Genomic DNA, 15,127 nt, shown 5'->3' with positions numbered 1-15,127 from the left:
ATTATGCACTCCCTGGGAGCATGGGAGAAGGAGGTGATGTGATGTGACGTCACTCTGCTGCCTGGCTTATCTATCTGTCTCCTTGCTTCTCTTCCGTCTCCTTCTCTGCCAGTCTCTCCACTGATTACACAACCAATTCACTTTAAAATATTAAACTGTCCCCTCATATATCTCTAAACTCATGAGCCAACACTGTCCCACATGTAATCTCCGTGCCTCACAGGACCTTCAGCTACATTCTCATTAGCCGTCTCCAGAACTTTTTTTCATGCATCTCCCACACTCTGGGACTCTCTACCAAAATGTGTCAGACTGTCCCCTACCATTCAAACCTTCAAACATAACCTGGAAAAAAAACTCTGTTCATGATAGCCTACAGTACACAACAACATCACTGCTCTGCTCCCTCACCTCATGCCTCCATCTTCCCTCCTACATAGAGTGTGGGCCCTCATGGGCAGGGTCCTCCTTCCACTTGTCTCCTGATTAGTGAAGTTTTGTTTTTGTACATTTATTCTTCTCTTCATGTAATGTATGTGAATCCCTTACAGCACCATGGAATAAATAAATAACTCCATCTGTGTACCATGCTAGTTGCAGCGAGCAGCTATGTGCTGGAGCTCCAGACCCCAATAGTAGATGAAATTTAAAAAAAAATATTGAACACACCTGGAGTTTCCAAATGCTCTTACTCTCACTAGAGACTTTGTTCACAGTCTCACTCATTAAGGCGATGAGCATGTTAAGGAGAAGAACGTAGGTGAGGACCACATAGAGGATGAGCAGGAACATGAAGAAGTGCTTGAATTTCAGATTCTCATTGAATTCCAGATCTCCCATCCCAATGGTGAACTTGAATAACTCCAAGGATGTGATGTAAAGACCAGAGTAGGAGTTTGCTTCTTCTTTTTCACCAGCTTCAGTGCTATTCCCTTGTGGAGCTTCTCCGATAAGTGTCACCAAAGCTGTAATGAGTAAAGGGGTTAGTTACTAATGTACATAAGGTTCCTAAATACTATCCATCCCAAATGCATACTCAAGGGAATGGAGCTGGATCAGGCGCAACTTTCCATTAGGTCAGACAAAAATGGTGGGATTAGGGATGGAAACTATAGGTGATGAGGACCAATGGCACCTTATTCAATAATGACAGGAGACAAGCCTCTGATTTTTTTTATTTTAGAGGGGATGTCCAAGAAGCAATAGTAAAAAAAAACATATTGTGCTACTGCTAGTCCTTATTAAATCTGCAAAGCTCAAAAAGTTGTTGTTTTACTTGTGGGGTGAAATGGGGTAAAGGAAATCTACCATCAAAAACCATTATGATAAACCAGGGACACTTACTCATAGATCCAGGCACCAGGACTGTGGTAATCTTCTCATATTTGTTATCCATGGCTTGTTTGTGAAATTAACTTATATAATTATGTTTATGAGTCTGAAGTGCTCTGGTTTGTGTTTCCACAGCCCATCAGTACTGAAGCTTCATTTGCTATTACAATGAGCAGAGCAGGTCTCTCTTCCTCCTGCACTTCCTCCTGCCGCCAGATTACATAAGCAGAGGGAGGAAGGAGAGAGCAGGGGGAGGGAGAGACATGTTCTGCTCATTGTAACAGCGAATGAAGCTACAGTACTGAGGAGCTCTGGAAACCACCAGAGCACTTTAGACTCATTAGCATAATTATATAAGTTGATTTCAGATGAACGGAGGCCATGGATAACAAATATAATAAGATAACCACAGTCACGGTGCCTGGATCTTTAAGTAATATAGCGTAATAAAGCGTATGCATGTAGTGAATGATAAAGGAGTGATGCTCTGTCAATTTTATTTTAGCTTAAAATCTTGTGATTTTAGTATTTTTGTTTGCAAGTAAAAGCATCATAATTCTTTCCCATGTAGAATTGCTATACATATCTAAACAGCAAGAGCGACATCTGCTGGCTGACCTGGTGAAATACATCCTATAAATCGTAAATGGTAAATAATATTTGGTAATAATAATGGTAATAACTATTTCATGGGCAACTATGTTGTAATAAAATTATTTTCATGATTTGACTTAAATTTTTGACATATTTTACAGATCAAGATTTCAAAGTGAGAGAAAACCTTCTGCCACCCACTAATATTATTACCTGCTGCAAAACCAAAGAGGAAGACGATGTAGACCAGCAGGAAGCGGAGCATGTCACGCAGAATGGTCTGCAAGAAATAAACTGCTTATTAATAATCACTGTACAAAGCTATTGCCTGCATTGGTGAAAATATATTTACTGGAAATAATTGTGCAGCATAAATTTAGAAGGGTCTGGATCCTGCTATCATGTCATCACTTTTTTATTAATCCAAAACGCTGATATATTAGTGGGTCCGGGAGCCCTCAGCTATTTGCTAATTGTTTGAATTAGTTTCCCTTCCCACACCGCTTTTCATTGATCCACTATAGGAATTAAAGGGGTTTTCTCTGTTAAAGGGGCTTTGGCCAATCAGTGGTCTCCTTGTGGTTTAAGGATGTCACCGGTTGACCATGGTAGATCCCATGATCCTATAGTGCAACAGAAAAACAAACAGAGAACAGCGTCTGAAGTTATAACGCCAGGGTAAAAGATTCAGACCCCACACAATACTTGTGCTCGAATACTTGTACTTGAAAACACTTGGTCAATCACAAAGATTAGTAATAGCTGGAATCTTCTCAAATAGTGATTTGTAAAAATACTTTGGTGACTAGTCAGAAAAAACAGCTAAATGGTAAAAGCTACTTTATCTGAAAATATTTACAGAGATGTAAATGAATGAATGGGTTGGATTAGGGGAGGACAAACAATTCAGTGAGTTCCCCAAACTGTCACCTGCCTCCTTGCCTCTGCGTATCCTAGCTGATAATGACAACTAGAAGACAGTCCCTCCCTACACCAAATTGAGAACATGAAACAAGACTTACAAACAAATAACACTAAATAGTGGTCAGAGGTTCCGGTTCACAGCAGAGATAGCAAATACAGCCCAAAATCAGAATACAGAGGGATAATCAAAATACATAAACCAAGATCAGATAGCCAGAAATATGAAAAGTACAGAAAGGGAATAGAAAACTGGAACGATAGCCAGAAATATAACCAGCAGAAAACTATGTGTGAACAAAATCTTCACTGATGGCCAGAGAATTTAAGCCCCAGCTGAGTGGATCAGAGCTCTGTCCATCACAGCAGGATAATTGTCATTGGTCCATAGCGGAGCTGTAGAGTAACTGGGTTTGGTGCAGTTATTCTCAATTCAGCCAGCAACATAAAGCACAGTTCACACTAAGAAAAGTCAAACAAAAGCAGAGAAATTAATGCATCCAAAGCCGCATTCTGCAGACAGAGGAAGAGACTTGCATGGATGTTACAGACGTCTCCAAAAAAGTAATATAAACATTAATTGGCCTTTCTCAGGTAAAGGACTCAATAAAGTGACTTCAAAATAGAAAAATATTAAAGGATTTGTCCACCTAATCAACAACGCTTCTATATTTGATGGTAAGGCTCAGTTTGTACCTGCATACACCATGTTCCATCATGAAGTAACTGGAAAAAAATCGCAAAAGCGCAAAAACTTTTTTCCGTTGTATAAACAGAATTTTACGGAAGGCAATCTTCCATACATGGAAGTCCATGGAGAACTTTCTGACTTTCTGCTCGCTTTCAGCTCTTGGTTTGCATTACCCTACACTATAATGGGAAGTCACTGGTGTGAACTGAACCTCAATCAGATTATGATTTCATTATAATACAACAAACTGAAGAATAGGAGAAAACAGAGGAGGGTCTCACCTTCTGAATCATCACGCTGTATATTCCAGTCTGCTGGAAGCCGCGGGTATAATATAACATATCCACCCAACCAATCACCAGAGAAAACACCATGAGCGCCACATAGACCTCACTCCCTGCAAGGTACAGGATACCACTGCACAACAGAAGGGAGGCCTGGAGGAAACTGCAAGGAGAAATTGTATTCCAATATGAGCAGTATATGAAAGGAAATCTACCATCTACTATCAAGCATTATAAGCCAGGGACTCTTACTCATTGATCCAGGCGCCGTTACTGTGGTAATCTTCTTATATTTGTTATCCATGGTCTCTTTTCTCCTAAAATCAATATCAATGAGCCTGGAGGACTCTAGGGGAGGGGGGGGGGTGTTACCAGAGCCCCTCCATGCTGTATCTTCACAGGCTGTTACACTTTCTCCCCCTCCCCCTCTGAGCCCACAGCACTTCCCTATCCCTCTGCCTGACGTAATCTCACTGCAGCTCAAGAAGTTTTGGCACACAGTGGGAAGGGGAAGTGCTCCTGCATAGTGTAATAGCCTGTGACGCTGCAGCACGGAGAGTCTCTGGTAACTCTCCCAAGGGGTTCTGGCTCATTGGTTTAATTTTAAAAGTTGATTTTTGAAGGAAGGAGGCCATGTATAACAATCTAAGTAAGTGTTCCTGGTTTATCATGAAGGATTTTGATGGTAGATTTTAGGATGTCATTAGATGACAATACATATTTTATGTATACATTGATGATGTGCCCATATATTCCTCTCCCTGTAGCTACACAACAGACAGAACTTACAAAAGAACTTCAAAGTAGCCGTCCATCATCAATATTTGTAGTGAGGGTCTTCTCTTCCAAAAATATATGATCTGTACAGAAACAAAATGGAAAACAATCTTTTACTACCCAAATATTACCCTTAGTTTAACATAATATACCAATGGGGGGCAATAGCTCTGTCTGGGGGACATTTAATAAAAGCTGTGTGCCAAAATTGTGGCAGTAATTGTAATTGTGTGCGATTACATTTGACTTTTTCTTTGCAACTCTAAAAGAAGTGGAACTTAGGAAAAAGGGCAAAAACTTTATTGTTTTCAGGAATTTACTAGAATTTAAAATTAAAAGAGGACCTGTCATCCATATAAAAGGCACAAGGTGCAGCTTACTAAAGGAAGCAGCTCCTAGTGCTACAACAGTCCCAGCAGTGTTACACTGCTAGCGTTATCGGAAACCTCCCATAACGCTAGCAGACACTGCCGCACTGTACAATAAACGCCACACCACGCTGTAAGGGGTCAGGTGTATTCATGGAGGGGGGTTCCCAGGCGCTGCTTCTTCCCCGGACCCCGACCACTCCATAGGCCGGTAGTGACTGCACAGCTCGTAAATTCAGTCCACCTCTTTGTTATGATCACATGGAGCCATTTTTTCACTTTCTACATGTATACATGGAATGCATCTCATGATATTTGCAGATCCAGTTCAAGAACAGGTGAATCCCTGGGGGTTCTTTGTACCTGGCAGATGAAGATGTAAACTCCTCCAAACATGATGACGACCTCTCCGAGTACACGTGTATTATCTTTAACTGTTCCTTGTAGGGGAAATGGGGGCTGAAATAAAAAACACAATTAATATTATCCGAGACATTAATTGACCAAAGGGGAAAAAAGATAATTATAATATTCTAAATATGTGATAAAGAGATCACAAATAACCTATAGAACTGTCTAGCCGATAAAGAGGGGGGCCCACAAGAGGGACATGAGGGGGGCCCACATGTTGTCCATTTGACCGAAAAGGGCAAAAACACCCTTAGAGTTTCTATTTTCTGTAACAATCTCATACCTGCCCTTCCAGAGGCCTGTGGTAAGCTGTGGCTGTGAATATACTCATATATAGAATGTACAGGATGAACTTGAGATAAAATATCTTTCCAGCGAAGACGTCCCACTTTTCTTGCAGCAAATGGTTCAAGGGTTCCAGGACTATCATTTTATGCCGGTTCTACAGAAAGGAATCAGAGACCTGTGTGTTAGATTCTCTTTGCAAGAAATTAATTATGTCTTGTACGGAGATGATATATTGATGACATTTTTATTAAGAGTAATTCTTCTAGCTTATCGATATTGATGACTATCCAAAGGTTGGTATAGGACAATCAGGATTCCCCAACAACAACAATCTGATAATTCCAACTGCTTCTGGATAGACAAAAAAGCCAGAAGTACAGCTTTGTTCTATGCTTAGTGGCCAGGTCACGGAACTGCAGTTAAGCTGAGGAGCAGTAACACAGATTGGCCACTATGCAGAAAATGCAGCTTTACTGCCAACATCATGAACATTTTTGAATGAATTAAACCAACAATGGTACTTACATAGGCCCTACTCTTGAATACAATAGTTTCCAATACAGAATCTGGCTCATATGTATCCACAGAAGAAATGTCATACAGAGAAGCTTGAACAGGGCCATAAGTCCATTCAGTGAACTTCCGAGACAAATGTCTGTATTCCGGCTCTTCAATTTCTCTCCTAATGATATGCTTTAACAACTAAGGAAAAAAATTAGAATATGTATCTCATGTGATGTACATAAAGAAGTGTTAAAATAGTCATTAACAGATAAACTCATATAGTAGGGTATGGCTTTTATACTACAAAGCAGATTGTTGTATTTTGATAGGTACCGTAAACATTTAGAAAATAGAAAGATGTTTCTTCTGCTATGGAAAAATAGACAAAGTAGTCAAATGTCAAGGAAAAACGATTTGACATGGACAAAACTAATTTGAGGTAAAAGATGAAAGTTAGGAAAATAGTTGGGGGTAAAACCTAAAATGTTCGCTAGTAGAAAAAGTCAATGGGGGGATTTATCAGAGCTGGGTGTCAAGGGTGCTCCTGCGACCCATATCTCGGGTCACAGGAGCACCCGTGTGCCACCTCTTGCCTGCAGCAGCTCTGCTAACCTTTCCTGGCTCCAACGTGGTCCCCACGCACCGGCGCGCATGCCCCCACCTCCTAGTGCACGCGCACCAGCTCTGCAAGATTTTAAAGGGCCAGCACGCCAATAATTGGCACTGGCCGGCCTCCTGCCCTGATAAATTGCCAGCCCCTTCTGTGTCCCGTGCCAGATCTTTGATCCTTGTGCCTTAGAAAAAACTTCTTCCCTATGTCTTGTGCGTTTATATTGATTTCTCGTTATGATTCCGCTACGTCCCCGACTCTGATCTCCTACTACCTGTCCTAATCTCCTGTCTGTCCATGGCTAAGTTTCTGCTTCAAGGTTCTGCACCTCGCCTTGGCCACCACCAAGGTCGTGCTTGTGGAGTGACCTGGTAGTACCACACCGCAGCAAGTTCAACCCACTTTGTGGCGTGCCCTGGTGAAAACCGGGTACCACTTAAACTCTGCTCCCAGGGGTCGGCTAACGTCATCGTCCATGGTGGTTCATTGGGTCCACTACCCCTAAATACTGACTCTGGGCGCATTGTGCACCTCTTAGGATACCAATATCCTGGTACACGTCATGTAACTTCTGCCAGTCCCACTTCCCACCCCTGCCCACCCACTTTTCACAAGGATGGCGTAAATTGCAACTTTTTCATAGCAAGCCCTGATAATTTCCTCCCAATATCTCCTGTAGCTAATGGACAACTTTTTTTGTTCCCTTTTCATTATTTACGGTGGTGTCATGGGTCAAGGCCTGTTTGTTTGAAATTTTTAGCCAAAACCTATAATGGGTATTGATCGATTTTCCCTCTATAATAAAATGGAACAGCACTCCTGATATTTATCTGCTTCATATAGGTTTGATTGTATCAGACACCACTTGTCTTCAGAAGATAATGTTGTTGCATGTGGAGTATGATATAATTCTTGAAAAAAGGAACTCTGAAAGGAAAGAACCTGTAAGATGCTCCGGGTGACACACCAACATATTGAGTGTGTGAAGAATATATAGAAATATACAGAAAGTGGGTACAAGTGGTGTCACATCTTTTCATGTACGTCACCGAATATGTCAAAACTATCCACCCCCCCCCCCCCCCGCCCTATCCTGAATATGAGCCGGATAAAGTAATTAACTCCATAGGGGTGGGAGCCACTTCACACCTTCATGTTGACATTGTAGCACCAAGAGTCTTTGTGGAATTCCCTCCTAAACTTCGTATTAAATTTAAAAGTCAGTTGTGGAGTGATGAACCATCCCATTTAGATGCCATATACATTTCTTGGTTAAGGGCAGCAGGGTGAACTAACTCACACCTGGGTTTCAATCTATCCTGGACATCTCAAAGGAGAAGATATGCAGAACTTTCAATGGGAGTAAGTGGGTCATGTTCATTCTAAAATGATACTGGATATCCAGATAGGTTTGATGGCACTGGAACCATGGTCCTATGACCTCCCATTCATAAGAGGTCCTGGATCTGGTCCAATTAGGAGATGTCTTGATACACTACCTGGGTTGACTTCGGGCCTGATATAATCCCATTATGGACCGTCAACTACCAAGCTGGTTCTGTTTCACTGAGATGAGTGAAAGGGGACTTCCAGCCATTCAGGTTTGTGGGCGATTGTTGTGTGGACACTTAAGGGATCCAGAAAGTCACAGAGTGTCCCAAAGATCCAATCACAGAATATTGTTCAGGAACTATATAATAATATTCACACATATTTCAGACACATATTTTGTAGCGAATAAAGAGTGCCATTAGCTGTTATTAGAGTGCTATTAGCTGTTACTAGAGTGCCATTAGCTACCCACACAGACTTTACAGTAGATAGCTCAATAGGTCTTAATTGTGACTTACCTCAATTTTACCCAATTTTGCTGCCAGCTTCATAGGAGTAAGATCTTCCTCATTAATCTGATCTTCTAGTTTCATCTTGGGATCCATCTGGACGGATTTCTTCAGAATTTCATCATACATTTTAGTAATAATTTCAGTATTCTCTTCAGTGTCATCAGCCACTAAGACCAGAGCATGCAGGACTGTATTTCCGCGGCTATCCTTGGCAGCCAGGTCAGCCCTCCGATATTGGTTATTTAGGAGATGGTTGACGATATTGAGCTGGTTAGTGCAGGCAGCGAGTGAGAGAGGGAGCTCACCTATAAAGAAGAAATTCAGCAATTCAAAAGGGCTCATAATGATTAGAATAAAGTTAAAAATGGATGATATGAAGCATAATGAAGGTTCTACAGAAGGAATTTAATAAAAATGTGCCTGAGCAGTTGATTTCTGAATTAATGGGTTAAGTCTCTATAAAGGGTCAAATCTTACATTAAGAGTGTCACCAAAAGTATATATAGCTATACAGCTTCAATAGCTCAATGCTAGACAGTCTTCTCAATACCCCAAACGTTGCCAGGCAGTGTGCCCTCAAACAGTGTCTAGGATCCTAAAGAGCAAAAAATCGAGAATGTTGAAATTCAACATGTTTAATACTTCCTCTTCATCTAGGGTGAGCTACATTTGTGGGTAAGAACTGATCAGAATTGACTGAGGACAGAATAGTTTGTGTAAACAAGGAGTCACAAGATACGGTGTGTGAACCTCATGAGAAGATCTAATAGAGGAAGTGCATAGATGGCTGAAGGATCTTCATCCAAGAAGCTTTAACCAAGCAATCGAGTTAAAAAAAGTGTTAAAAAATTACACTATGGTGAGCATTCATTATTGAGTTTCCCCCAGAAAACTAACGGGTTTTTGTGTCGCCTGTTGCGCCTTATTTTTGAAGTGTTGGCGCCATAATATTGGTGTTTTTCTGAGACTCACAATTTTTCTTTTGGGCACACAATTTTGACATTTTTCCCGCATTTCTAGTTTACCGACATGTTTCTTAGACGTACACTTAGAGCTGTAAAAAGCTGATCTATGGAGTTTTTTTTCACCTTCATGAATATGGAGTTATTTTAGACCATTTTTCTGCCGTGCGCCAATTTTTTAATCTCATTAATCTTACGTCCTTGTGCAAAATATATCACAATTCCATAGAGGATCTATCAAGTGTCCTGGCATGCTGCAGCAGATCCTATATTACAGATATATTTTCTTATAAAAACACAAAGAATATTTTAATTACACAGCATACAATAGCATTGTCTGCCATTACACCGAGTACCTTCATAGTACAAAACTATAGTGAAGCCTAAAACCATAGTAGAATTGAAGCATTACAAACTTGAATTACATTATTCATTTGATTTAAAAGTCCATTCCAACATTTGCAAAAACTTACCAAAGTAGAAACTGACGCCCTTCTTCTTTTGCTGGAAAAACAACCCATCTGCGGTCGCATGTACATCAGCCTTGTTTTCTAACAAAAGCTTCACTAAAGGAAAATTTCGCCTTTCTATTGCGATATGAAGCGCTGTCTGTCCTGAAGGAAGAAAAGGAGAAAAGCATTAAACATTAGATTTAAAATCGGGAGCCTAAATGGTCACTAACATATCCAAAACCTTTGCACTTTGTTATACATCATTTTTCCTGCTTGATGTGACCTATACTGAGCAGACGGAGGCAAAAGCAGATCTTCCAACCTTCCATTATAAGTCTATGGAGATGCTTAGCGTGTATGTCAGGAGTCATATCATATCATATATGACAGAACTGTTTTCATTGCCCATGACAACCAATCAGAGCTCAGCTTTCATTTTCCCGCAGCTGTTAATTAAATTAAAGCTGAGCTCTGATTGGATGTCATGGGCAATGAAAACAGTTCTGTCATATGACTCCTGACATACACGCTGAGCAGCCCAAAAAGATTCTGGCTTTCAGAAGAATGGAAGGAAGCATAGAAATGGAAACATCAAACGGAAAACCCCATCATGGGCAATGGGTTAAATGGCTTAGACCAAGTTGTAAATGTATATGTATTCTTTCAAATTGAATTCTGATATTAAACACAAGTTTTGGAGCCACATTTCCCCTATTCAGAGATTTTCACATATCACAGACCCTTCAGATAAAGCTTCCTTTTCTGCAGAAACATTAAAACTTTAATGATTACAGCAAAAGAGCATCTGCAAACAGATCCAGTAAGAGATAACAGAGCCATTTAGAGATTATCAGATTTATCCGTGTTTCTTTCACCTCCGCCTTTGTACAAATAACATTAGCAAAGTATAATTGCCAATAATGTACTGTGATTGTGGACCATTAAGCCGAAAGGCATTAGAAGAAATGCTTTCAAATGTATTAATAAGAAATGATGGTTTTTTTGCCTTTCTGAGAATGATTTTCATCTATTGACCTGAAAATATTACAGATTGAACTGTGGTGCCGAAGAAGAGTTATCTGTCCAACCTTCTCCCACTGCTATCAAAGCACCTCTAACTTCCATCAAAAAAAAAACTTTGGTAAAATTATCCTACCAGTTGTGATTAATCGTAATACACCATAATTATAAACTATGACAGCAAAAATTGTGGGATAGTATATAAAAATAATCAGACACTTTTTATTATCCCAGAAGCTTTGAAGGTGTAAGTTGTATAAATTTGAATCATTCTGATGAATTGGCATCATTTGCACAGAACTGCCAAGAGACTGCTTGACTGCAGCAAAAACGCAACCCTGAGATAGGTCAACTATTAGCCCAGCCTCAATCCTAAAGCCTCCCCTTATAGCAGGACACACCCTGGGCCTGCACCCTGCCGTAACCCTCACTTCACAAGCAGAGATCCGCCTGGGAATCTGCATTGGAAATGACTCACTGTAAAGATAGTCTGCATGCACATAGTGAGTCATATGCTATTCAGGTTTCTGGGCGGTCCCACCATTTCCCATGTGTGTACAGGCACATAGCAGGACCACTTTGCTGACACTTTTGGGGCTGAGAAAAAAGTCTTCACAAAAAGACAAAGCATAAATTGTTCTGGGTAAACCTGAAAAAATGTTTTTTAGATCAACAACTGGTGTTGGATCCAACATATGAATCCCAATTAGGCAATATCAGGAGTTACAAGGCCTTCTGTACTAGGTTACTACAGTTCTCCATTGAATCGGAGCATCTTACATTCTGTACCCTCTAGGGGTACACAAGGTCAGTCAACTTTTTGTTTTCACATACACCCCTTGGACACATGGGCTCAGGTAGGCACATGAGGTGATACAACACATTTGGATACCAAGAAAGTCCATTTTCTATGCTTCCATTGGAAGTTCTGCGTATCTCCGGATCCAAGGGTTCTAGAACAGACCAAGACCCAGCCATTTGTCCTGCTTCACAGGTTGGAAATGCAGCCGATACCCATCTAAGATGCTCCATAACTCTGTTAAAAAGTTATGTCACAGAGGTTTTCTTTGTATCTTAGAATGAGACACTTGAGGTAGACTTGCTTCCAACTGGTCTAGGTATGAAATTCACCACTTCTCAACCATTAAAGCCAGAGACCCTGTATGTACAGATGCCCTGCCATTCAGGATGAATGTAAACCAGGCCCTAATTTCCTGACCTGACAAGTGACCCCTCTCCAATATTCTCCATAGTGCTAGGGCCAAAGTAATCAGAAATGTCAACAGCTTCCAGCTCCAAAAATTGTGTAGAAACACCCACTTCTCAAAATAGCCAAGGTGTAGTGGTGCTAAGGTGTGTAGTCCAAAGTGAAATGATACATTTCTTTAGGCTAAAAAAAACCCTTGATACACAATGCTTTCAAAATATTTTTTACAGGATTATAAAATTTGTACATATTATTCTTTTGCTTTCACTTACCATGATAATAGTCATCAGTATAAGCTGCATTGACCAGTTCTTCCAAATGCCCATTGTAATTAGCCGCCTCCAGCAGGATCGGGATGGTGTCATTCCATCCGTTTCTTAAATTCCACATTGCCTTTATTAAACATGTCTTTCCCGTGTCTGGATCTGAAAAAAGAAACATGGAGTCTATATGTATCTGGTTTAGGTTTGCACAATATAGAATTTCATATTAAAATCATATTTACTATTATCCTATTACAAATACTTTTCTATGTCCTTGTCCAGCATTCATGTGCCAAATATACAAAAACCTTTCTTGCTTTACCTTCTATGTATATCTGGGAAAAGTGAATCAATTGTGCAAGTGATCTATTAGTGTAGCCACCTGTACCAAACACATGTGAATAGAAAAGAACTGAATAAACCGATAAGGACCAAAGACATTTACAGGTAATATAACCCAAAATAATACTGATATGTCCCGGTTAACTGATAGCTATCAGGGCCACAGTTTCTTAATTTAGCTCATTATTTGAAAAACTCTTTGTAGCTAAAGCAATGCATGATTTGTGTATTATAGAGCAGAAGGAGCGATATAGCCTGAAGATGATGTTCTATCTGCAGATAGTGGTTTTCTGTCCTACATTGCTCTGATAAGAAAGTCTTTGGATATTGCTCATGTATTTAAGAAGTGTCTGCACCAGTTTTGTGTTGCGGCTGCAAGACAAAAAAATGTGCACCCTATAACACAAATTATTGATTTTATAAGTTTACTCTTTCTTCTTCTTTTACAAAATGTACAGGTTAAAAAATTATTTTTAGACTTGCAAATGTTTGTTCCTTTTTATTGATCACCGTGTAACTTAAAAAGATATTCTGCAACTTTGTTTTGAGTCATAGCAAAAAGTGGATCGAAAAGGATGCAAAATATTAAGGAAGGATTGCTACTTCTTCTTCTTCCTGCTATTTACCTTCCTGGATTTGAATCAAAAATTATGCAAGGTCTGCATTACAAAAAGTAGCAGCAAATGTGGGGAAAGAGTTAAAAATCCAGTTTTTATCTGTCTAAAGAAAGAAGCAGAAAAAAACACATATAAACTATTTAACTTAATTTATAATAACGTATTTTACAAAGTATGGTTTGAAAATAGAATATTGATCCGGCGCATTGATCCAAGTAGTTAAAAAGTCCTCTTTAATTGCTTCATATTAAAAAAACAGATATAGAGCGAAGTATAAACTCATGGGCAGTTGCCGCTGCCTTCGGCTGTATAGTAGATAGCTTGGTTCTGGGGTCATTGTAAAGATGAGAATTTCATCTTTCAAACTGCATTATGATTGTGGTTGTGTATGCTACAGAACAAGAGAAAGACACATTTAAAACTATAGTTGGGCGTTGGATGTTCATTTGCCATGTGCATCGTCTATGGAGGGGACACATCATTTTAAGACTATATACCATAAGGAATTTGGACTGTATTTGTTGAATACAGAACACTTATGCAATAGTGTCCAAATACAGAACAACTGTACTGCTTGTAATCTTTGTAGAAGAGACGCCTATAGCAATAAACCCAAGTGTGATCATCAGCAAAACACAGAGAGCATCAGCTGAGGCTTCCTCATGTGACCAGGCTCCGGATCAGACAAAGTACTCAGTGTCAGGAAGCATAGCCATGTACAGCAGATAAAAGCCCTGAAATAATCCTTTAAGTGTTGGAAATCAATCAGAAGTAAAAAACTCAATTACCTAATCAACTAAGCAATGTAATAAAAAAGCTAATTGTAGGTGAAAGCCCGGTACTGTCTACCATAGCCGCTAGAAATGTTACAATAAGCAAAAATTATCTTATTAAGGACTTCGAAAAAACATATTTTTTCTTGTAATTCTTATAACAACTATAAAGTATTTTTACTTGATGTTGTGTAATTAGATGATTCAATGTGCAGATGAATGTCATTACATTGTGGTGTTTATTTGATTAGAACCATATTATGTGTGGCTAGACTTTATTGTTAAGTATTACGCCTGCTGGTATTTTATGTGCTATTTTAACTCATCTGAGTAAGCTAAGGGGGCCTAACTACAGTGGTAGCAGCCATAGCAGCCTCTATGGGGCCTGCAGTGTCAGGGGGCCCCATCATATGACCTGACACTAAAAAATTGATTATGTGCACCATTATATATATTACATTACATTGTACAATGTATGTGATGTATACATGCTATATATGTGTGTGTGTGTATCTGTGATGTGTATATGCTGTATGTGTATTTGTATATACTGTATGTGTGTTTAAAGCAGGGGTCCCCAAACTACGGCCCGCGGGCCACATGTGGCCCGTGGACCGTTTCTATTCGGCCCCCGTCACTATTGGCGCTCTTGATTAGGCTCCTGCTGGGGCCTCCGGCCGGATGCGGCCTCCGGTAGACGGGCAGGGGCCTCCGTCCGTCCGGACAGGAAGCTCCTGCCCTTCACTGTATAGTGCTCGATGCGGCCGTTTCCGGCCGCACGAGCACTGTTAATGGAGCGACGTGGCCGGAGGACAACCCCGGCGCACATCGCTTCATGAACTAGGCTGCGCTGCCGCGTGATGACGT

The 15,127-nt window shown here is 40.1% G+C and overlaps 1 protein-coding gene across 2 annotated transcripts in view; it reads right to left on the bottom strand.

Annotated features, from left to right (window-relative positions):
- The window catches only part of LOC140119407 (transient receptor potential cation channel subfamily V member 1-like), a 45,941-nt gene that overhangs the window by 10,008 nt on the left and 20,806 nt on the right, over nucleotides 1-15,127 (bottom strand). For both annotated transcript variants that reach the window (XM_072138405.1, XM_072138406.1), the window contains 10 exons: nucleotides 12,538-12,690; nucleotides 10,060-10,200; nucleotides 8,631-8,929; nucleotides 6,192-6,368; nucleotides 5,662-5,820; nucleotides 5,331-5,426; nucleotides 4,612-4,682; nucleotides 3,820-3,985; nucleotides 2,140-2,206; nucleotides 670-965 (listed from right to left, as the gene is read on the bottom strand). In XM_072138405.1, the coding sequence (XP_071994506.1) occupies nucleotides 670-965; nucleotides 2,140-2,206; nucleotides 3,820-3,985; nucleotides 4,612-4,682; nucleotides 5,331-5,426; nucleotides 5,662-5,820; nucleotides 6,192-6,368; nucleotides 8,631-8,929; nucleotides 10,060-10,200; nucleotides 12,538-12,690 (1,625 nt within the window). The remainder of the gene's footprint in view (nucleotides 1-669; nucleotides 966-2,139; nucleotides 2,207-3,819; nucleotides 3,986-4,611; nucleotides 4,683-5,330; nucleotides 5,427-5,661; nucleotides 5,821-6,191; nucleotides 6,369-8,630; nucleotides 8,930-10,059; nucleotides 10,201-12,537; nucleotides 12,691-15,127) is intronic.

Source organism: Engystomops pustulosus, chromosome 2 (genome assembly GCF_040894005.1).
Source record: "Engystomops pustulosus chromosome 2, aEngPut4.maternal, whole genome shotgun sequence".
NCBI classification, from domain to species: Eukaryota; Metazoa; Chordata; class Amphibia; order Anura; family Leptodactylidae; genus Engystomops; species Engystomops pustulosus.
Note: the sequence above shows the minus strand (reverse complement) of the source record. Positions and strands in the feature narration are given on the sequence as shown.